Source organism: Aquila chrysaetos, chromosome 10 (genome assembly GCF_900496995.4).
Source record: "Aquila chrysaetos chrysaetos chromosome 10, bAquChr1.4, whole genome shotgun sequence".
Lineage (NCBI taxonomy): Eukaryota > Metazoa > Chordata > Aves > Accipitriformes > Accipitridae > Aquila > Aquila chrysaetos.
The window spans coordinates 23,688,740-23,713,587 of NC_044013.1; the positions used below are offsets into that span (position 1 = coordinate 23,688,740).

At 38.0% G+C, this 24,848-nt stretch overlaps 1 protein-coding gene across 3 annotated transcripts; it reads left to right on the top strand.

Annotated features, from left to right (window-relative positions):
- Positions 1 to 7,631: 7,631 nt before the first annotated feature.
- On the top strand, positions 7,632 to 24,558 carry COPB2 (COPI coat complex subunit beta 2). 3 transcript variants are annotated; one of them, XM_030027777.2, is made up of 22 exons: positions 7,632 to 7,753; positions 9,505 to 9,642; positions 10,260 to 10,346; positions 11,871 to 11,997; positions 13,099 to 13,247; positions 14,413 to 14,559; positions 15,880 to 15,979; positions 16,118 to 16,260; positions 16,482 to 16,681; positions 17,286 to 17,396; positions 17,676 to 17,764; positions 17,845 to 17,951; positions 18,247 to 18,390; positions 19,090 to 19,220; positions 19,523 to 19,730; positions 19,964 to 20,074; positions 20,879 to 21,093; positions 21,377 to 21,469; positions 21,549 to 21,729; positions 21,866 to 21,934; positions 23,675 to 23,764; positions 24,214 to 24,558. In XM_030027777.2, exons 1-22 carry the CDS (start codon positions 7,751 to 7,753, stop codon positions 24,307 to 24,309), a joined length of 2,739 nt encoding a protein of 912 aa, XP_029883637.1. In that variant the 5' UTR covers positions 7,632 to 7,750; the 3' UTR covers positions 24,310 to 24,558. The 3 variants fall into 3 exon arrangements, with proteins under 3 accessions (XP_029883637.1, XP_029883638.1, XP_040982971.1); XM_030027778.2 differs by having other exon boundaries at positions 23,678 to 23,764; XM_041127037.1 differs by lacking the exons at positions 7,632 to 7,753; positions 9,505 to 9,642; positions 10,260 to 10,346; positions 11,871 to 11,997 and adding an exon at positions 12,055 to 12,593.
- Positions 24,559 to 24,848: the final 290 nt, after the last annotated feature.

A 24,848-nucleotide genomic window follows, 5' to 3' on the forward strand; every position in this document is an offset into this window, starting at 1 on the left:
AGAAGGCCTTCAAAATTATCGTTTAAAAATATGTGAAAAGCATTCTTTCCTAGCCGGATTTACTAAAGAAACAGTTTCAGGATTTCAGATCCAGACATCAGTCACGGAATACCAAAAAAAAAAAAAAAAAAAAAAAAAAAAGAAATATTAACAGAATCAAGGCGTCATCTAGTGGCTAATCTTTTAAACACACAGTTAAGGGGGGCATCCTGTGGTTTTAGCATCTGAGTTTCCTGTCCTCTTCACGGGCTCAGAACAAAAAATATTGGCATTGTTGTAATTTTATATCTCCATAGTAAATCGAATAACATTCTTACAATTCTTTTTAAGAACAGAACTATTAAGACAATGTGTGTAGTCTAAACCACATCACAACTTTACAAGTGCTTTTACTTTGAGGGAATTAAATTCCAACTACATACTAGGTACATATTATTAATATTCATCAGTTTTAATTTGAATAGCCATATAAAAATAGTACATATCCTTTTTTAATAGAATTCAATGTGCCTTTTCATAAAGGATATAAAACCATGTGTAGGTGATAGTTGTTATTACTAGTTGGAGGGAGGGGGGAAGTTGACTATGTATTAGAGAATGGTAGCATTTTCAAGAGTAGCAGCATAGGAGGAGTTGAACCAGAAACCTCTAGGATTAAAAGCCTAAACCTTTTTTAGCTTGAACTAAGCCTCCATATTGATCTTCACTCATCAACAGATTATATACTTCATCTTTGAGAGTTAATTTGTCCAGAAGATCTGAATGCTGCAAATCCTATGTCAGGTTCCATTTATGTAATATATTGACAAAGGACTGAAAAAGAGACATTCAAAGCTAAAAGCATTAATTGCTACAGTTTGAGTTTAAAAATTCAAATGTTGGACAGGGATGGTTTTGGTAACTTGCAGTCTTCAGACTAGGTGAAGAGGATATGTAGCACACGCTGTTACTATTGAATTACATATATGACTGTACCTCTGAAAAATTTAACGATTCAGGCTCTACTAGAAATGGGAAAACAAAAGAAACAGCTTGTATATATAAATACATTGTTACATTTGCCTCTGACAGTACATTATTTATGTGTGATTATTATAAAAGAGCAAGGATAAAATCTAATACAGCTTTCATCACTGCCTGCCCTCCTACATAAATAACTTGTTACCGTGCTGTTCTGAAGAAAAAGCTTCAAATACAAAGACATATATTCAGTGCTACAGAAATGCCATACAGTTCTGCGATTGCTAATTGTTTGAACTGCAATGCAAACTGAGAAACCATATAACTGTGCAGCTTAAATCACAAAGATAGAGTGCTCTTAACCTTTCCTAAAAAAAACCCCTACACGTTACAAGTACTGAAAACAAATTAAAAAATACTAATAAAACTTTAAAAAAGAGCCACTTTCCATTTGACAAGCATATCTTGAGAGAATCGTTGTGGATTAGTCACATAGTGGGTTTCTAAAAGCTTATTCTGACACCCTGCGTAACTTAGCCTTTTAGTTTTGGTTTTATGTGCCTAGCACACAACAAGCCTGACTTGCATTTAAGCCCATGCTGAAACAAGTGCTATCAAATTGTAAAACAAAAGACTGCTCATAGCAGAGCATTAGGTCATGTGGGATGAGTGCCTAAGCAATAGGATCTTAGTAACAAGAATGACAGCTACTCTTCAATTTCAATTTCCTTTCCTTTGTTTCTTGAGAAAATACACAACTGGAAGATACTGGTTTATATCATTGCAATCCCATAAAAGTAGTTTTAACATCATTACTGTTCCTTTGAAACAGATACTAATGTAGAATATTTAGATATTAATACCATTCATCTCATTTTAACTAAATAAACATGTTTTGACAGTTTGATTCTGTATTGTTATGTACATTGTGTATGCAGATGTTACACCAGGGGCTGAAAACTCATCTCTGCATCTAGAAAACACAAAACTGCCTGATCAAGAGAAAACAAACAATTTTGTTCATTCACAAGCTATAGTCAAAGTCTGGGCACTAACCTTTCACATTGACTAAGTGTCCATAGTGCTGTTCTTAAACTTCCTTTTATTACAGCTTTATATCTGGATAAAAAATAATTCTATGCCAATCTTGTCTAACATTAATAGAAAACAAACGCAGTATTTTCAGTTTTCGAGAGTGCTGGCAACAGATAATTCTGATGATTGGTAATACTATTCAATAAACATTTTTTGCAAGCTTATGGAAAACCCTATGCTGAATCATTTCCCAAGCACACTCCAACTCTGGTCAGCAATGATAAGGTAATAATATGTAATAGCAATTAAAAGTGAAAATAAATGAGTGGTTTTGTCATGAAATCATTAATATTGCTATAGACATTTTTAAGTAGCTATTCGACTGATACTCGTCAGACAAGAAGAAATAATTTTATAAGTTTTCTAGTTCATGTTATCTCAAGACTATATTCAGGGCAAACTAAACTGCTTGCTGAATCAGATCTTAGAAATAGTTTGACAGATAGGTTTAAAGAAGAGCAGAGAAAATGAAATAAGTTTATCTGAAGCCTCAAAATTCAATAGAAGAACATTAATACCAACATTCAGCTATAGTGGAAGGCATTGTAAATCTGATAAAAAAAGAAATTATATGCTCTAAACTTGGAATACCTGGGAGGATATATACTGCTGCATTCCAAACCACTTCTGTGGTTTCAAGGCCTGCCCTTTTGCCACCAATCTTAATGGAAGTGGAGTCATGCCAAAACTGTGACTATGGCCTCCAGAAAATAAAACACAAAGAAGCAAGTATTAATAGATCAGAAGCACTAGCAGGTCAATCAAGATTATATCTGCCAAGTGATTACATAAATGACATAAAGATAGCACTTATCTAATGAATCAAATGTACTCAAAGAAGCTTTAGCACAAGAGGGTGAGAACTCAAGTCTTTATATTATGTACAACACTTCGTTCACTCTCACTGATAACCTTTTTTTTGTCCGAGTTCCCTGTTTATGGACATATCCTCATTACTAGCATGCAGGTAACTTACTGTGCTACCACAATTAATACTTTATATTTTCTGCTTAAATTAAGTCCATACCAGATGCTGCTAAAAGTGTTGATTACTATCCTGTCGCTGATTTTAAGGAAGCTAGTATTTTTGTGCTCCCTTAATACTTTTTAAAAAATGACTAAACCTTTCTACTGAAACTTGAAAATACAAGCTGACATAGGTCCCTTGTTCAGATGAAGACATCCAATACCAAAAAAATCTAAACCAACACGGCTGAAGTTTGGCAGAATTGTAAGTTGAAAAGGCAGGCCTGTAATGAAGTGTCAGGTGATATTATTTTAGGTGACTTCAAATATAAAACTTCCAGTCCTTTCTTTACATACTGCAGCATCTATTTCTCTGTATGCACCACATATATGACTGTATCTCAAGCAACAACCATGTTTTGAAACTATCAGTTTATGCACCATCAGGTTGCTACTGGCAGATTGCAGGTTTTGGAGAGGATGAGATTATTTTTTTCTAATACAAACCCTACAGTTTTGACAGTTCTGCTAAAATTTCATTTCTTTACTGGCATTTTAATTCCTCATTATCCTAGTGAGTTTAATACTCTGATCTCTGTATATGAGTCAGAATTGTATCCAAGTCTAGTATGTTTCCAAGAAAGTGAGAAGAGGCAAAGGCTGGGCATCTCAGACTGAAAGAGACTAACTGCATTCCACAACACTGCTGTATCCCTGATGTGCAACAAAGTGAAATACTATAGTTTCAAGGGAGCTTTTAATTCAGATTTACAGTGGGGTTTGTTTCACAGCCCTGCCACCTACATGTTAATAACACCTTTTCTTTAAACCCACTACGTTCCATCAATCTTCACTATCTTCCAAGTTAAGGCTGCAGTGAGTTTTACTTCAGTTCACTGCACTGCAAGTATTAACTCCTGGCAATAAACAGCACTTCATATTAATTTTGCGTATGAAGTAAACACTTTACAATACTATAGGGTTGCCCTAAATATATAAAAGCCTCTGTATATTCTAAAAGAAAGAATCTAATGAGAATAATGCAGTAATTCAGGTTACAAGATAACTCACAGAATACTTAGGGAATTAGTAAGCCATCCATATCACTACCTCAAGATAACAAAGCTGGTCAAGCTCAGAGATGCTGGCAAACTGAGCCCCAAAGTGAAATGCAGTGATCCTGGGAAGTGCCACATATCCCCATAAAGAAAATAAGCAATGGCTGAGCTCTGGAGAAACAAAGAATTTACATAACAGGGGTGGTGTCCTGGGTAGAACAAACAAGGCAAAGAAATATTGGACCCTCAGGACTGAGCTGCCTACTGCAACAAGCAGGAGCAAACACTGTATTTATTACATTAGGTATGGATCTAGCTAAAAGGATCTGTTAGATTTTTGCCTGAATGTGAATTTCCAAGCATACAGAATGAGCCATACGGATATGGCTCTTATTTCCAGACCTCTAGTCTTTACCTGAGAGAAAAAGAAAATGGACTGGTGTTAGCCTTCCCCTTTTCTGTTAAAATTCACTTGGTACACTGAGGATAAACTCCAGGTGCCTGTGATTGGTATCCCAAACTACTTTAACCTTTTTCTTTGGAAGAAAGATATCATACTATTTTTTATCTTAAAACGCTCTATCCTGCTTCCAGAAAACTTTTTATTGCCATACAAATTCAAAACCTGCCAATAATTTCATAGCCAAAAGGATCTAAGCTGAGATCTCAGAAAAGTAAGGTCGAATGGATTGGCTATCCCAAGAAGCAGGAGCCTTGTAAAGAAGAAATTACCAGTAGACTGAAACAATACCATCATTGCTTCCTCCTTACAACCATTGTATCTCTTTTGCAATGCCATTATAGCTGCTGTGTTTCTAACTAAATCACTAACAATAAAAATGTGCAGAATTCCTCTGTTACAGAACTCCAGTCCATTTTTTAGTTTTACAAAATTTAATGTGTCAGAATGCAATTGCTTCAACTACCAGCACTTAGCTGGCCAGTTGTTTAGAACACTCTTTTTTTGTAATTAAAAAAAGGTCCTTTTAATGCTTTGTGTTGAGAACTTTCAAGAGGTTTAAAAATAGCTTTGCACCTACAGGAAATGTGTCCTGCAACACCGTATTACCAGTTCCTTTATCATACACCTCATTACACACGCATATCCACACTTTACAGAAATGCTGTTTGTATTTCTAACAAGAAGACAGTTGTAGAATGGTACAAAACACTGCATTGTAAATATTCTGTACATATTTATTCTGGTTTCTTAAGGAAGCAAGGCCTATGATTGCACTCTACTGATCTGTAGCCATTTCATCATTTGTCCTAGATCATTCTCTCCCTTTCCCTGTCTATGGTCTTAAAGATACCAAGTAGCCACAAAAGTAACAGGTGACAGACAAACCCAAGTTTGTGCCCTTCCTCCAAGGTAAAGAAAATGCCAGATTTTTTTCAGGCCCAGGAGGAAATAGCCAAACGCCCAGCATGCATGTATGTTGCTCCAGGCAAGCTGCAGCAAGTGCTACTGCATAGCCAAGCTGGCAGGGGTATGAAAGGGGCAATGAGGAATGTCAGAATAGGAAATCCCCACAAGAAGCAAAGTTTCCTCTGTTCCACTACTCTGGAAGAAAACATTGTGTTGGCGTTTTTTTACCTGAAAAATATCTTTCAGTAAATAGGCATAAGAAAAGCTGTTGGGTCACATAAAAGAACCCAAAGTAGAGGTTTTGTTCTTATTTAATGTCTGTATTTATTGTCTGTATTCTCAGAGAGTCCCAATGGTTCTAGCTACTTTGTATATAACCCCCAGTGAAACAGTGGCTAGTACAGTATATATGGGAAAGAATATGGAAAGAAAACAAACACATAATAATATTTCCTCTGTATACCCATTTAATTTCCAGTAATTTGTGGATCATGGTCTTCCTGACTCAGAACTGGCACCCTTGCATCTAACAGCTGTGAGGGATATTTCTTATTCTTAATTTCACTGCTTTATTTCATTGCTTCTCTCCTACTGTAAGGTCAGCCTTGGCTTTTAGCCTGTGCCTCTTTTCTGCACTTTAGTTTTTCTATTATTACAACTTCCCAGGAGAAGCTAACAGCAAAGTAATGTCTTCCTTTCACTGCTGTTATTTTCTTGCCTAACAAGCTCTATTCCTTCATCTTTCACTTACCTTCCTTGTTGTCTTTGATTCCACTGTAATACCCTCATGTCCCTCTAGACAGGACCTCATGGAATTTTTCAAGGAAAAATATACAATGTGTGCTGTTCATCCCCCACTACCTGTATTCTCTAATATGGGTATCCTTCCCCTACATCTCTTCTTTCGGTGTTCCAGTCTGTTCTTTTTCCAGTGTTCCACCTCAGCTGTCTAAAAATCATGAATTAGACTCAAAAGTCGTAAGTTTTACTCAAATCATTACTTTTAAGCAAGCTTAGCCAGGTCCTACATCCTGAAATTCTGTACTCAAATGTTTTAAGCATTATTCTACAATCATTAATATAATGAATTGAAAGTGAAAATAATGCCTTAAAGCAAGCTGAAAGTCTAAACTCACCCATAATGGTTGACAATATTGTGCCCCTTTTCTTGCTTCAGGCATTTCTCTTCTCACTTATCCTTATCAGACTTGTGTTTTTTCAAATTTTAAGTATCTGTCTTTTCTGCCTTTGCTCTCTTAGAGTGCAAATAACAAGAGCTGAAGTAATCTTTCTGCCACCCTTTTGTTTGTTTATGTCCTTCAACTTGTAAACACTGCAGGGCAATGTAATCCTTCTTATTGTGTTAGAGGATAGAGCACGCAGGGCTCCAAATCCCCAGGTGAATGCTTGTGTCAAAAGGAGTATTTTCCTTAACTGAATCCCGGTGAATATAAATATCCTCTCTTTTATACGATGAAATGTGGGGGCTGCAATTTTTAATTAGAGACGGAACTTCAGTCTGGCAGCAGCGCTAGGAGAAATTTTCTCAACCGTGGTTCCTTGTGCTTTGGTGCTTCCCAAAATCTCACATTCCCCATAACGTTTTTACTAGATGCTGTTTGGGGTTGCAGTATCTGTAGCTTTAGCTGACAAAAAGATTAAGGGGAGAAACGCGTCACACGGCCCTTCACGCCTACAAGCTCTGCAGGACTGACCGGGCTCTCGCCTTTCTTACTGAGTGAGAGCAGCAAGCCGGGCTCCTTCCAGGGGCTTGCTTCAGGGCCCTGCCACGCTCACCACCGAGGACCCGGCCCCCCGACCAACGTCGCCATTACGCAGGCCGAGAGACCACGCTGCGCAGGCACAGGGGATCGGAGGGCGCTTCTCTAGGCCACTCGCAACCGGGCAGAGCCCCGTGGCTCTCCACCGCCACCCCCTAACCGGCAGGTCCGAGGCGGCACGAAGGGCTGTGGCTGGGCACAGGGGCGGCCTCGCCTCAGCTGCCGCCACGCGCAGCGGGAGGGCCCTGACGGCCGCCCGGAGGCGACGGGGCGCGCGCTGCCGCGCGCGGCAACTGCAGCTCGCAGCCCGCCCCACGAGGCGCAGCCGCGGCGCCGTCGACTACAACTACATATCCCGGCACCCCGCGGCGGCGTCTTCTCTCGCGGGGCCCGGGAGCTCCCGGCGCCGCTCTCGCGAGAGCGGCGGGTCCGGAAGCTCCACGTCGGAGGGTCGGGCCGGAGCCTGCCCGGGGCGCGGGGACACCTCAGCCGTCGGTGCTGCCGCGGGGCGACGCGGGGCCATGGTGAGTCCGGGGGCCGCTCCGCGAGCGAGAGCCGCCTGCCCGGGCAGCGCGGCGGGTCGGGGGTCCGGCCCCGGGAGCCCGGCCCGGAGCGGAGCGGAGCGGGCGGCGGATCCGCGCGGGGAGGGTTGGGGAGCTGCCCCGGTGGGTGACCGGCTGCGGCGGGGCTGGCCGAGCGCACTGCGCGCAGGCCCCCGGTGCGGGAGGCTTGAAGTAATCGGTCCCGAGCTGTTTTTACGCGGCCTCGGTGAGGTAGCCCAGCCTTGCACCGCGCAGCTGCTGCGCCGGCCGGCTCCCCCCGCGCCCCCAGAAAAGCAGGGCGGCTGGGCGTGAAGCGAAGAGCCAGAGGCCTCGCAGGGGCGAGGGCCTGAGCAGCCGCCCCGCCAGGACGAGCCGGGAGCCAGGCCGGGAGGTGGCGGGGCCCTCCCGCGCACCGCTGGCCCTGCCTAAGGGAGCTGGGTTTGGCTCTGGGCAGGGCAAGCCAGGGATGTCCGTGCAGGGTCTTCTTGCTCTGTTTGACCCGGGCTTCCCTCTTCCCGGGCTACCTGAAGAAGTCGTAGTGTTGTTCTGCGATTGAAGTTAAGTAACTTAAGAAGAAGAAAGCACTTGAAAGTCCACTAGCACCATTCTGCTTCAAGTCACAGAGCAGATCCCTTGGGCTGTGTTACCAGCGTGGTATTCATCAGACAGACCTAGCAGCTGTCAAAGTGTTTTGAGTACGTGTTACAGTTAACCTCTTAGATCAGCTATAGTCTGGCCCTTAGTAGCCTTGTAGGTAAGAGCAGTTCCAAGGATAAGCACAGAATCACATGCAGTTATCTTGCCTACTTTTCTAGTATTTGTGGTAGGAGAAATAAACCACAAATTCATTCTCTACCGTCAGATGGGATGTCTGTGAGTTATGGGTACTATATGGTAGCTAGATATCTTTTTCTCCTTGCAGTGTCTAACATATGTAACTGCAGGCTTTATTAATTTTGTTCTGCTACTAAACACTTGCAGCATTCTTTGATCAGATATTACCCATTAAGTTATCTGAGATAAAATGTCAGCAGCGTTAAGTGAGCCGAACAGTCTTTCAGTGCCTAAACGACTCTACAGGGCCTCAAATATTTTAAAAAGTCCCTTTGCTATACTTAATGGCTTTTAAGTACTGTGGCTTTACATTGTCAATGATGAAAGTGGAAGGTCAAAGCTCTCTTTATAAGGGAAAGACTTAAACGTTTCCCTCCCCCCAGTTTTTACAACATAGTGTTCCATACTAAAGCTTAATGTCGGAATTGTGAATGGAAATAAGTTTATAATGAGCAAATGTTTTTGTGTTCCGTTGTGATAACTGGCTTTTCTACCTGTTTTTTCTGGTGAAGTAATAGGAAGATTCATTTTCTATCATTTGTATTAGAAGCAAATTCTCTTTGCTTTGCTTCAGTAGTTCAGGGACACCAGGAAGATGTGCAGTGCATCTTTTTTTTGACTCTGCTGGAGATACTTTTTACAATATGAAAAAAATTCTGAATTTCACAAAAGTAAATTACATGGACCCAATGCCATTGGTGGGGATGTGATGTTTCCAGAAACCCCTACAAAAATAAATAAGCAGATGGACAGAAAAGAGTAGTAGTCTTCTGTCTGCCTGAGAAGCAGGACTGACTCCTTTCATTTTAAGGTTTAATTTCAGCTTTCCTTCTTCCATCATATTTCTGTGCCAGTTGTATGTTGAATAACTTGGTATTCTCAATTCTTTTCCTCTCTAGCCTCTCCGACTTGATATAAAACGGAAACTAACAGCTCGGTCTGACCGGGTGAAGAGTGTAGACTTGCATCCCACGGAACCATGGATGTTGGCTAGCCTTTACAATGGCAGTGTCTGTGTTTGGAACCATGAAACACAGGTGATGATTTTGGTTTTCCTTTATTATGAAATCTTCATAACTGACATATATAAATTCTATTTTACAATATTAGATATAGAAGAAGAATCTTAAATAACTGCAACTAATAGACTGTACCCTCCCCTGTCTTATTACAAAAGTCACTATAATAATAGACAAGGAGTGTCTTTACCTGTGACTTTAATGATATTTCATTTCCTATAAATTTATTTTTCAAGAATTATCACCTTTGTGAATTCCTTGCAAACTAAGACCTCTCCTTCTGAAAGATTAGATGCCTCTGTCTTGTACCTGCCATCTGCATTTGTGAAAGTTGTACGAACTGTTAGACCTCTACCTGTCTATCAAGTATAGTTGAAATTGGGCAGGAGGTCCAAAAATACTTGGAAGTGGGGTTTGGTTAAGCATGAAGGGGGAACATAAAGGTGATGTTAAAAGAACAGAACAGGCAAGTATCTCCTTTCTTGGACAGGTATGTTCTTTTTAAAAAGTGTGCATATAATGTAGGATTCTTGGAGAGTTGCCAAAGGCCACGTACTAGACACTGTTAAGATAAAGAGCTGATTTTAAAACTGATGTTTTCTCCAGTGCTATAAACTTATTATTTTTATTTTTAGACTCTGGTGAAGACTTTTGAAGTGTGTGACTTGCCAGTGAGAGCTGCAAAATTTGTGGCAAGAAAGAACTGGGTTGTTACAGGAGCTGTAAGCTATTGTCATCTTGTGATTTCAATATGCAGTAGTACTTTCTCTAATTTATTTTCATGCCATTCCTTCGTACATCATACAATAATATGACTTGATTTGAATTTGTAGAAGAGAAAGGAATACTTCAGTATAGTTTCCCAGATAATTTCTCCTTTAAGTAAGCTTAGCAAATTAAAATTTTCATTTCAAAGGAGAGTAACTTAATATGGTGGTTAATTCTGCATGTAGTGCAAGGTAGATCTAGATTCAACATCTGCTGTCAACTGGAACACACGCAGTACCCAATTTTGACTAAATATTAGTAGTGCTACTTTAACTAAGTTGAAATTATTGACTGTCCTAGGTAAGATGACTTAGAAGTTACTTTCTACTGTTGATCTTGGTTATGTTAAAAATAAATTTTCTAGAGTTTTACTCACATCTAGAAAAATACTCTTGCTTTTATTCAATGAGTCTGCTTTGAGAGGAAAAGTTTTATTCTAATCTTGGTAACACATTTTTCTCGATGGAGTGAATGTGTTTTGTCTAAATTGAGGTAATGTCTAAAATTTTTTGTCTCAATTTTTTTTTCTAGTCTTCTGCCCTATACACAGAGTAAAAAATTTCTTGTTATTTTATTGTCTTATGTTGCCATGACCCACTTACTTCAAGTATGCATAAGTTAGCACTGTCTCCCAAGAAGTATGACACTGCCTGTTTGGCAGCACAAAAGTTCAAACAGCTGCATGGGAACTGGATTAGTAACTGATGAAAGTTAGTCTCCGTTTTTATTTTTATCAACTTAATTTCACCTGGATCAGTTTCTTGATCTGATTCAGTGTGCAGCTGTATTTGTTCTAGCTTTCCCAAGGGAGGCTGCAATGCAGTAGCAAGAAATGGTAAGGAAAGGGAAAGACAGCTGCTTTCAGCAACAGTCTTAGTGACTATGAAAATGTGACATTAGTCATTGCTTATTCTGTGTGTTCTATGTTCACTATGCTGACAGGCTGGTCTCAAAAGAACATACTTGTGCTTTTCTGCCATTCTGAAGAGTGTTTTCTGTAGGTGTTGCTGCTTAAACAGGCATGTGTGTCAAAGAGGAAAAGACAGTAGAAAAGTAAATGCTTTGGATAAAACAAGTAGTGTAGAGTTTATTACTAACTTTCATTTACTTCATTAACATCATTGTAAATTTTATGTTGGAGAACCTTGCTTTTCATATAAAGCATTAATAATTTTAAAAGCGTTTTTGCACTTTCCTTGATTTTAAATCAAAAGACTATTTTAAATACATCTTTTAAAAATGACATTTTAGTTGAAGTTTTTTCCATTTCATAAATGTCTTGGGATAGGATTGGGTAGTTTATAGACTTCTGAATCAAAGTATAATTTGTATCATTAGTGATGTACAGAAAATACATTTTCTTAAACATTTTGTTGTTAGAGGCTCTTCAGTGGTGGCATGTTTTTTCTAGCTACCCTGCATAAGGTGTATTATCCAGGGAGTCCTATTTTAATGGTGGCTTTTCTTCCCTTTCATAGGATGACATGCAAATTAGAGTTTTTAATTATAACACCTTGGAAAGAGTTCACATGTTTGAAGCACATTCAGATTACATCCGTTGTATTGCTGTGCATCCCACACAGCCTTTCATACTGACAAGCAGCGGTAAGAGTTCTTTGGTATATTTTTACATATAACCAGCTGGTTTTAGGCTTCTGTTTTCTGTCTAGTGAGGGATTGCATGTTTTTTCCTTTTTCTGCTGAAACAGGAATCCTTGAGCAGGTAACCAACATGACAGTTGCCATTTCATGTTACTTCTTTGCCAGATGCATTCGTGGGGTTTTTTAGTGGAATATCAACCGTACTTACAATTTAAGATATAATAGCTTATGTTCTTGTCAGAGAAGACGGAAGAACCTTGTTGTTTAATATCTGCCAGAAGAAAGGTTCATATATGTGGTAACTAGCTGTTATTTGAGAGTTTGCCACACTAAAGTCTGGTTTTTTAAAAATTAGGTAATGGTTTGGAGTGTGTTTTCAGCTGGCAATCTGACTTGAAGCAACAGATAACTTTCATCTTTTTTCCCAAAATACTACCGAGTTCTCTGTTATTTGAGGTGATCTATGTTACTTAGGGATGGAAGATCACAGCATCCCAACAGACCTTGCCCAGGAACATCTACATCATGCTACTCGGTCCTTTTCACTCCTGGAAATCTTACTAATGCAGTCAGAGCTCTGCAAGAATGCAGAGAGCCTTGTGAGTGAGAAGCACCGTATATTTCTGTGTTTTGCTGTTGAAGCTAATACACTTACACTTGAAATAAAGGTACTAGGAGGTCAGCTTGGTTGTTTCCACTTCCTATTCCTTAGTGCTCATCAGAGTAGGTGCTGCAGAAGAAAGCATGTGTCCAATTCCTTAATATCTGCCCAGCATTTTAAGATTAGTAATTCAATACCTTAATATCAATTCTTAATCTCCCTTTTTAAGACAGATGTATTTCTTTCTTAGTTTTATCACCATTTTACTGGACAGTCTTTTTGAGAAACTCATAGTCCCTGTGGTCCTGCAAGGAAGAACCAGTAATCTTACAGATGAAAAATATATTGAGTATTAGCTGTGCCCCCTTTTAAGGGGGAAGGGATGAGTGAGCCTTTAACTTAAAGTTATTAAGGGTTAAGGAAATTTAAGAAGGTATGTATCAATATATTAAACTAACTGAAGCTTGGTTTTGGTGGGTTTTGTTTTTTGTTTTTTTTTTCAGATGACATGCTCATTAAACTCTGGGACTGGGATAAAAAATGGTCTTGTTCTCAGGTGTTTGAAGGACACACCCATTATGTCATGCAGATTGTCATAAACCCAAAAGACAATAATCAGTTTGCCAGTGCCTCTTTGGATAGGACAATCAAGGTAGAGAAACTGTGTTTTGGGTTTTTTTCTAGTCGTTAAGTAATTATCAGGCAGAGTACATAAAACAATAATATTGTATGGACAATGGGTCAGAAATCTTAAAAGCAGGTGCAATAACTGAATTTTTATTAAACAAAGACCTGAATGTTGGTCAAGTTACTATGTACCTACTAAGTAATTCAGTAAATTTACAAGATTACCTGCCACCTCTAATCATTGAAATGTGGTTCTCTAAACTTTGTGCTGCATTTCCATTTGGATTGCACAGAAATATTGGGGAGGAGCAATGGTTATACTGTCAATGAGTAGCTTGGGAGAACTGAAACTATATATATAGTGGATAAAGCCTTTAACTGTGTACACTTAAACAATAAAATAGTAAAGGTGTTTCTCCCATTATTTTCATGTCCTTGGCTGTCTGTCTATTGGATTGTTTCCAAAGGTGTCTTCAGCCTTCTTGTGGTAGACTCAGATGAGTCTCACTTGCTGTGAAACTATTACTGGATATCTGGGACGACAGATTTACAGCCATCTGAGCAGTGAGACTTCCTCACATTCCCTATAAATTATCAGTATATTGGTTGTAAAAAGCCAGTTTTGATTTCATACGTCCTCAGATGTTAAGATTAGGTGCATATAAATGTTGATTTGATGTGATAATCATGGGAAAGTAGCAGTATATCTACAACTTGACTTCATTCATCTTGAGTCCTCATTTAGCATGAGATTTGTCATTCACTTGAAGTAACTGGAAAAATAAAATTCAGGACACAGTTGAGGGCAACCCATGTATGTACAAATAGTTGATTGCTTTTTCTAGGTCTTAGTTAATTTCATAAATAGAACTACTTCTTACAAATAGTGTCATATATTGTTTTATGTCCTTAAAAAAAAAAAAAAAAGAAAAAAGTTGAAAGAAACCAATTCCATTGTTTTGTGGTGTGAGCACAGGGTGTGCAACTCAGCATGTTACTTCTGTTTATTTGAGGATTGGTAGTTTGATAAGCAGTTGTGTAGGTTCTTCACCTAAGAAAACAACTGTGTCTTTGGAATTGTAAAGTACATCTGAATACCTACTCTGACCTGGGTGCAAAAGATCGATAACTACATAGATTGGTGTTTTTGTTGTTTTGTTTTGTTTTTGTTTTTTTTTTTCCCCGGGAAGGTGTGGCAGCTTGGCTCCTCTTCACCCAATTTTACTTTGGAAGGCCATGAGAAAGGAGTAAACTGCATTGACTATTACAGTGGAGGAGACAAGCCATATCTCATTTCAGGTGCAGATGACCGGTTGGTTAAGATCTGGGACTACCAGGTATGTGTTCAACTTGTCATAAACTTTTGTGCAGACTGCCGTAGCAAAAACATTATTGAAGTAATAGAAAAAGAGGGAAAGGACTTGAGTACACCAACAGATTTTCCTCATTTTTCCTTGGAAAAAGGAATTGTGGGGGGAAATATTTCATGCCACATTTTTAATTAAAAAAAAAAAAAAAAAGACTTTCTCAACACTTGAGAAAACTGCTGTGAATTTAAATTATATCAAAGTTAGTTTGTAGAATTAAATTTGAAAAAGTTTCTGTTATTAGCATTAGGGTTTTTTCTTGTAATATAGTAATCCCTGCCTTGTGAACACCTTTTTTTGTGGTTTAAGGTGCTCCTTTTCTACGTTCAAATGTAAATATTGTTTGTGTATCAACTCTTTCCATCCTTTCATTTCTCATTAATTTTTTTTCATTTTTTCTTTGTTCCCTCTCTCCTTTTTCATTCTAGGCACATTTAAACAGGCATGCGTGTGCATGCACATGCATGCGTGTGCTTTTCTACTTGACAGTTTGCAGGGGTCACGAGGTGACTTGTTTGAATGCTCTACAGGAAAGAGAGGTTGAATCCAGGGATTCAGTTCTGTTGCTGGAACATAGAGCTCATAAGATCTTCCTGTGTGCAAGTGTGTGGATGGCCAGAAGGGCAAGACAAAATTTGTTAGATAGTACTTTCTGGTTTATAAAGCACATTGCTCTAGAGTAAATCCAAGCTCAGAAGTTAAAGCTAGCTTTGTTAATTTAAGCATGCACTGCAGTAATGACTGTTACATAACAGTGCTTGAAACTTTGCCACCATGCACAGTTGTATATGTCACTTACGTAGTCTAATCTTAGTCTCAAGCAGAGTAGACTTTTCTTTCACAACTGTGTGAATGAACATTCTTAACAAAGACAATATTAGATCTGTCTTCGTCTGTAATTAGATTCAGATAGATGTTTTGTGATTTTATTTTTTTTTTTTTTTCAGAGAACTCAGCTTTCTATCTCACTTTGTGTTGTGCTATGTAGCTCTGAAAAAGCATATCTTCTAGGCAGAAACTCATCTGAAAATAGAGGGAACAACTTTGTCAAGAGAAATAAATACTTCTGGGGAGGAGAGATTAGCTCAATACAGTCATAGCTTTAATATGTCTAATGCTGTTTAAGCATCTTGGAAATGTTGCTGGAAGAAAAGAAATATGTTTTCGGATACATTTTGGATTTGGGGGAGATTTTTTTTTTTTTTGAGAGATAAAGGTATAAACGTAGCAATGTGTTTATTATCTGTACCTGTACTTCCGATTTTTTTTTTATTTTTTTTTTTTCCGCAGAATAAAACCTGTGTACAAACATTGGAAGGACATGCTCAAAATGTGTCATGTGTCAGCTTCCATCCTGAATTGCCTATCATTATCACAGGCTCAGAAGATGGTAATTTTGTATTTTCTGATATATAAAGGACAGGGGAATAACTTATGGGAGAACTCTTCTTGTGGTGTGGCTACACACCTTCTGCCCTTGCATTGAGAGAAGAGATAAAAGCCATGTATGTCTTTCTTTTTCCTTTAGGAACTGTGCGCATTTGGCATTCAAGCACTTACCGCTTGGAAAGTACCCTCAACTACGGTATGGAGAGAGTGTGGTGTGTGGCCAGTTTAAGAGGATCCAATAATGTGGCTTTGGGGTATGATGAAGGCAGCATTATTGTTAAGGTACAGTTAATGATTTGAAATGAGAAATGGTGATTCATCACTGTCCTGTGTACAGAGCAGCTGATTTCTGATTCTGTGATAGTATGTAAAATACTGAAAATTTGGCATTTTAATTGGCATTTTTAGACAGAGCCAGGGTATTTCACTAGATATGTTCAACTGAAAAGAAAATCAAGAATGTATTTTCTCCATCTGATAATTTCTTATGCTACACTTCCTAGCTTGGTCGTGAAGAACCTGCCATGTCCATGGATGCAAATGGAAAAATTATTTGGGCTAAACATTCAGAAGTCCAACAGGCTAACTTGAAAGCTATGGGAGATGCTGAAATCAAAGATGGAGAAAGATTGCCACTGGCTGTAAAGGACATGGGAAGCTGTGAAATCTATCCTCAGACAATTCAGCATAACCCTAATGGACGGTAATAGAGTTTTAGAACAAAATACTTGGAACATTTCTGATTTCTCTTTTTTTTTTTTTTTTTTTTCTTTTATATTGGAAAACCTTTTGAATGGAAAAAAAAAATAGTTGCATGTGTGCTGATGGCTTGTGGAGAACAGGTGTATCAGAGCCAGGCACTGTAAAAATCAGAGTAATGGATGAGCTTCATGTGTAAGAACTCACAGCTTAAACAGAGAATTTGGACACTGTAGGTAGGGGAATAAGTATGCAAACAAAATGTATAATGTAATAGCAGGAAACCACATTCGTTTATCACTTCTTTTGAATTGTTTTTTGTTAACAGATAAGCTAAATTAAAAGAAAAGGGAAAGGGATACAAGGTACAAGAGCTGCTCAGAGTGAGACCAGAAGGAAGAGGGAATAGCAAGTAGCTAGCAACATGATGCAGAGAAAAATCCAGTTCTGTGACATTTTTGGAACATACAAAGCTCTTTTAGTCTGTCTGCATTCACAGTGATTATATTGGACTAGGGGCCTTTAACTTTTCAGATAATTTGTCTACTTGATCATGCCTATTGAACTGAACACAGGTATCTGACAAATGCATCTTTCTCATGCTCTAGGTTTGTAGTAGTGTGTGGTGATGGTGAATACATCATCTACACAGCTATGGCTTTGAGAAACAAGAGCTTTGGTTCTGCACAGGAGTTCGTATGGGCACATGATTCTTCAGAGTAAGTGTTGCAGATTCTTTTCTTTTGTATTAACTTAAATTTGCTGCTGCTAGTTTTCAGGCTGTACAAACAGTAAAATGGCCTGAAGACCTGTGTGGGTAATGAATTTTCAATAACTGTCCTGCTTTAAAATTTTCAATTTGTAGCACTCCACTAATTTTTTTAAGATAAATCAAATGCAGTTGTTTTGTAGCAGCTTACCATTTTGGTAATTTGCTACTTTGGAAGCTGAATAAATTTTTTTTTTTTTTTTTTTTTTTTTTACAATGCGATTTCTAGGTATGCAATCAGGGAGAGCAACAGCCTTGTAAAGATATTTAAAAATTTCAAAGAGAAGAAGTCATTCAAACCTGATTTTGGAGCAGAAGGTAAGTATTTACTTTTCAAATAGATATGTTGGTGCATTTTTTGCACAATGTGGATTTCTTCCACCTTTATTTTCTTGCAGGCATCTATGGTGGCTTCCTGTTGGGGGTCAGATCCGTTAATGGTTTGGCATTCTATGACTGGGAGAACACAGAATTGATTCGCAGAATTGAAATTCAACCCAAACATGTAAGTTTCTGGATGGGACTGAGATACTCTCCTGTCTGTGTTTACTAATTTATTTATTTTTTACTAGACTGCTGATTTTGAATGAAGCCAAGCTGTCAACCATAAAATAATAACTTCCTAAGTTTCTCTCAGTCAGGTAGCAGAAGGGGGAAAAAAAAAATAATCCCTGTATGTGTTGGCTTCTCAGGTCCTAAAGCTTCTGTTAGAGTTAGTATGTTTTAACCTTGATTTATACTATCTCCTTTCTTAACCTGGTGTCTCTAAAACAGTGCTGTTATTGATTCTGGTGATACAGATTTTCTGGTCTGACTCGGGTGAGCTTGTCTGCATTGCTACAGAAGAATCTTTCTTCATTTTGAAATACCTATCAGAAAAAGTTGCAGCAGCCCAAGAAACACACGAAGGTGTCACTGAAGATGGAATTGAAGATGCTTTTGAGGTACCTTCTATTTACAAAAAAGGAATAGGATTAGGGATCATGGAAGCAAGTCTTCCCAGAGTATAGAAAATTTAGTCCTTAACATAGTCCTATTAAATTTTAGTTTCCAGAACATCGAGTACCACACAGTATACATCTGCCTGAGGAACGCTGTTAATCATTTTATTTGGGTTCCCAGCAGAAAGTATCCTTGTTTGAATCCCAGCATGACAGACCTTGATGCCTGTATTTCTCTTGAGACATCTGTTTAATATTCTTACACTCATAGAGGTTATTTTTAAAATGTGCTTTTGGGTAGTATGTTTCCATAGCTTAAACTTTTTCTGCGATTTTCAAGTTTTGAAATGTTACTGAAGTTTGAGAAGTGAAAAAACTTCATGCTGTGAAATGTCAGAAACAAAAATTTCAGAAGACAAGTTGTCTTTGATTGTCTTGTTTAACGCTTGGTTTGGTGCTTGTTGCCTAGATTTATAATTGGTTTAGTTAATAATTAAGGTAGACATTTCATATATTACAGCATTTTTGTAAAATTAAAAGCATTATTTATGTACTTCCAATCTCTATCTAAACTTATTTTTGCAACTTGCCCAACTATTTACTTAAGTATAGAATATTAAATTTAATTTGAAAATGCAATAGTCTTACTGCTATCTAAAAGTACCTTTTTATATATCTAATTAAATCAAACTTAATTTGCAGGTTCTTGGTGAGATTCAGGAGATTGTGAAAACAGGCTTGTGGGTAGGCGACTGCTTTATTTACACCAGTTCTGTGAACAGACTCAACTACTATGTTGGAGGAGAAATTGTCACTATTGCCCATTTAGACAGGTAAGTTGCTGCATCTGGTTCTAAACAAGTGTTAAAGGTTCTTTCAATGAAGTTAGGACAAGGTGAAGCTTCCCACCTGCTTGCTGTGCATTACTACTTTTTCTTACATAGCATGCTAACGTATGTTCTGAGGCAGTAATGTAATCTTGGAAGGAATAAACAATGTTATGTGAAAGTGTACATATAGTAAAAGTAGAATTTTTCATGTGAGTATTCTTGCTACTGTAAGAACTATTGAATTTTTTTTATAGACTATTTGGCAGTGGATCTATTTAAGATTACTATTCTTTGTTTTGTTTCAGAACAATGTATCTTCTGGGTTATATCCCTAAGGACAACCGACTTTATTTGGGTGATAAAGAGCTAAACATTGTTAGCTACTCTTTGCTGGTCTCAGTGCTTGAATATCAAACTGCTGTGATGAGAAGAGATTTCAGTATGGCTGACAAAGTTCTTCCCACAATTCCAAAGGAACAAAGAACCAGAGTTGCACATTTTCTTGAAAAACAGGCAAGAAAACTACTTCTTAGTTATCAAAAACTTAAATAAATCTGTTTATTCACATTTCTAATTGAGTTTGCTAAGCAAAACCCAGTCATGTTATCTGTAAGCATAAACTCTTATTAATCATCTGTATTTATCTGAGAATACTGTGACCTTCTGTTTAGAGGGGGGTTGTTAGAGCATCTAGGATGCTGTTTGACCTGACAGATCACAGCTTTACTTTCAGATTTTTATTTTAGGGCTTCAAACAACAAGCTCTTGCAGTATCTACAGATCCGGAGCATCGTTTTGAACTTGCTCTTCAACTTGGAGAATTAAAAATAGCTTATCAGCTTGCAGTGGAAGCAGAGGTAAACATACAAATTTTGGTGATTCATACTAATTCTGAGTATTAGCACGAATCTAAGAGTCCCTGTAAGAAAAGGCAATGGTATGTGGGGATGCAGTACAGCTCCCTGAACACTATATAAATGCCTCAGACTTCCTCAGTGAAGCTCTTCTGCCTATAATTGAAGGGAATCTCAGCTGTGGGATGAGGACAGAAGAATTTTGTCTGATCAGAAAGCTGCAGGAACTCCTGGAGGATACAAAACTTGAATCAAAAACCAAGCCTTAGTCTCCAATATTTAACAGTGAGAGGAGGAATGACAGGACCGAAGCCTCTAGGCCTTTGTTCCAGCCTTGGCAAACTTAGATTGATCACAGGCAGTGATTGTCCCATATCTATTATTCAGATAATTGATCTCACAGTTCCTGTTGTAAAATAATGAAGTTAGTGGTAAGGAATGTTAGACACAAATGCCTTTCTTATATTCTGAAGGTTAACTTGGGAGCTTTAAGAGATTGTTACTGTTGAAATTTCCAGTTATTTCTACCTCCTCCCTCCATGTTTAATGAAAAACTGTTTATTTTATGTAATGGTATAGCTGTGTAATGATCTGCATTTAACACTCACTGTGGGATGCTGTGAAGCTGCAGTAATCATACTATCTCAAAGGGAAGATAAGTGTAATGATGGGATACAGTACCTTCACAAGTAAACTTACATTTTCATATTCAATGGTCTGAAAATCTTTAAATGCTGTTCAGAAATGAGAGGGTTATTTTTTGTTGGTTTTTTTCTTTCCTTCTCTCTCCCCTTCTTCTGTGACTAGTCAGAACAGAAATGGAAGCAACTTGCTGAGCTTGCCATTAGTAAATGCCAGTTTGGCTTAGCCCAGGAGTGTCTCCACCATGCACAAGACTACGGCGGACTACTGCTCCTGGCTACAGCTTCAGGAAATGCTAACATGGTGAATAAGTTAGCAGAAGGAGCAGAAAAAGATGGCAAGAACAATGTTGCATTTATGAGCTACTTCCTGCAGGGAAAGTAAGTAGCAAGCAAGAGATTCAGATGGTATGTTCTTGCTTTCCCAAGTGCAAAGAACCTCAGGTTCTTCAAATGGTTAACTACAGCTAATGTAAAACTTAACGGAGAAAGATTCTGGCAGGTACCTCTTCAGAAAAGCTGATTCTGTTTTATGATGGCTGCTACTTTTAGAATCTGAAATGAAAGGACTTTAAATAAATGTAATAGAATAAACAGCTCATCTAAGCTAAAAATCTGTCTTGATCAAATTTACTGGTTAAAATCACATTTTGAAATCTTTTAGGCTTGATTCATGTTTGGAACTCCTGATTAAAACTGGGCGTCTCCCAGAAGCTGCTTTTCTTGCACGGACTTATTTGCCAAGCCAAGTTTCAAGGTAATTTCAAAGCATATGCAAAGCATGAATAGTGTTGTCAAAATTAGCTGTATATAACAAATATGGTTTGCATCTCCAGGGTTGTTAAACTGTGGCGGGAGAATCTCTCTAAAGTCAATCAAAAAGCTGCTGAGTCCCTTGCTGATCCTACAGAATATGAAAATCTTTTTCCTGGCTTAAAGGAAGCTTTTGTTGCTGAAGAGTATGTTAAACAGAGTCTTGCTGACTTGCGGCCAGCCAGGGAATACCCCCTTGTCACTGTAAGTTTGAAGTGGGCGTTCTTATTGTCCCTAGAAGAAAAACATTTGGTGCTGTGTAAAATCACCTTTAAGCAAGTCAGTGCAACTTAAACATTATATGAACATATTTTGGTGTTTTGGGGATTTTTTCTTTTAGCCAAATGAAGAAAGAAACTTACTTGAAGAAGCAAAAGGATTTGAGCCTTCTGGAGTAATGGCATCTCAGGTCAGTGTTACTACTAAATGATGAATTCTAAGAAAGAGGCAACTTTGCTATTGTACGGTAACATCTACCCTGGAGAATATTTCACCAATAACAGACAAATTATTGCTCTTACTGGCTTGAGTGTAAGCCCTGCAGTTGAGTTCCATGTTCTTTTGCCTCAGACTCTTCTTAATCTACTTCTGTAACTACGAATGACTTCTTGACTGTAAAATTATTTCTTTTGTGTGGTTATTTATCTTGGGTCATCTTTTGTTAGTGTAATTGTAGAGTCTTACCATTGAATTCATCCTGCAGAAAAACCATTTCAATTGCACATACAAACACTGCCTCAACTGCTGCTAGTTTTCTAAAAGCTCAGGAGTCGGAAACTGGAAACTTGTGCGTATTAGAGCAATTAAAAATGCTTTATATTCTTTGCTAGTGTGCCTGGTTATGGAATAAGACTATTTCATAACCAACTGACTAGGAATCCTGCTCAATTACTTGAAATATGTTCTAATCAATATCTGAAGTAACTCAAAAACTGATTTTTTTGATTTTTTTTTTTTTTTTTTTTTTTTTTTTTTTTTTTTTTACTACCTCAGTTTTCCAAGTATTATGTAGAAAACACATGACTTACATTTAAGATATAAGCATACAGATTGAAACAAACACTTAAAATGCTTTTCGGAGCTTAAACAGAAGATGCCAACTTCTAATTCTTGCTCATGTCAAATACACTTTACATTTGAACATGAAAATCAGAATGTGGGAGTTTCTTAAAGACAATTATGTTGGCACAGCTCTTTCAGGCTATAGACTTCTAAAAACTGCAGTGGAAACTGAGGGAGAAACAAAGTCACAATGCTCCTTTCTGTCTCTGTATTTTTCTCCTTGGAGGAGATGCACTACAGAACTTCATTGACATTTCAGAGGATTTAGCTTACTTTCAAGCAGCTTTAGTGACTAGTTGCTTCTTGTGTATCAAAGCAAGTATCATTAAAGCAAAATCAAAGTTGTGTGCACATTTGTTAAAGAAGATACAGAAATAGCATTGCAAAAGTTACCTGAAACAAATTAGAACTAGCTTGCATTAGAAGCTGAAACCAAGACCACTAATGCTGGATGCATGTCTCTGCATTCAGTTAATGATTGCATAGAAGTCCTTAAACAACAGTTGTGTCTTTCAGCTGAGGCTGAATATGGGAAGTTTTGTAGGAGATAATTATATAATTAATCTAAATAGAGTCAATTGAATAGGACCATTGCTTCAGTAATGGTACTAACTAATAAATTACCTTTATATTGAACTTGTGCAGCAGTGAAGAGAGCAGGATAAGTGTTAAACCATTGTAGGGTACGGAACACAAAGCCCAGCAACAGTACTAAGATTTACCACCTTTGCCACAGCAGTTTCAGCAATCTCAAGTAACCTAATCTCTTTCCTGCTGAGGACCTTGAAAATCACTTACCTTCTAACAGCACTTTAGTATTTGAAAGTAACTGATACTTGCTGAAGGTTGTTTTCATTATATCAGTTCCATCAACAACTGCTTTAAATAAATAGGTGGGGAAACAGTAGTCTCCAGAGAAACAAGGGCCAGAATGCTTAGTGGCTGTGAAGATGTGCCTCAAGAATTACTAAGGGACACTTTGAAAGAGAATCGGCAGGAGAGGGCGTTTATGGGTCTGGTGATGTTTACTTGCTTTTATTGAAAGAATTTAAATTCAAAAGAACTTAAGGAATCTCTATTTCATCAGAAGGCTGAAGAACCAGATCCATCTCCAAAACAAGATGTGATGAAGACAGTTTTGCAGAATTCTGATCTACTTCCAACAAGAGATCAGAAGGTACCGAAATATTTTTATGAAGGGAAGTACAAGCGCTAAATGCATTTTACATTAAAGACTTCAACTAATAATGTGATTAAACCAAGCTACTGGAAAATGTCACTTTAATAGACCCAGACAGCTTAGGACCAGTACAGCATATGGATCCCTTCCTGTTGTAGGCAGCAGCTGTACACAGTAATACAGACTGGTTCCTACAAGGAACAAAGAGTGAAGTCCAAACTTAGTTGGTCAGATCATGGTAAAAAGTTGCAACTCTTGAGAGGTGCTTTCTTACTAGGAAGGCAGCTTCTCTCTACAGCTTATTTTAATGTTTATATTCTACCTGACTGCCTCAGCTTGGTGTTTTGTAGAATGTGCAAATACATCATACAGAATTGTACATCATACAAGCTGGCTAACATATAATCATATCAGTATCCCCTTAATCTAGTCTTTTCCTTTCCTAGACGCTGCTGGATTTGGAAGATGACTTGGATAACTTGGATCTGGAGGATATTGATACCACAGATATCAATCTGGATGAAGAGATCTTAGATGAGTGAACATCCTTTTTAGATGACCAAATCATTTACTCCAAATAACGTAATGAAGTTCTGTGGACTATGTGCTCCAAGTTAATTTGATTTTTATACTGCAGGTGGACCACGTACATGTAGAAAGAAGGGTAGACCCAGCAACTGTACAAAAAGAATTAGCTGCCAGTATGTTGAAATTCAAGATGTAGGCCTGCTCTACTACATACTAAAAAATGTTTTATCAAGCAATTCAATAAACCTTCTTAAACATTCTAATCCTCCATTCTCCATTTAGTAGTAATTCTACTATTCTTAACCCAGCTTCAGTAGTGTGTATTGAAAACATTTGAAACAGGAGCATAGTAGCCAAGCATTAGTATTTCAACCTGATTCTTCTCAGCATATACACTTAGGTATATGGTTACTTTTTCACTGTGCTATTTAGCTTGTATCTGTTAACAATCAATCAGTTATTCTTCTAGACAAAACTTTTAGCTAGAAGATCTAACAGAACAGCTGTCCAGACCCTACACTTACTTCAGTAAGTAAAATGAATTGTGGGCAAT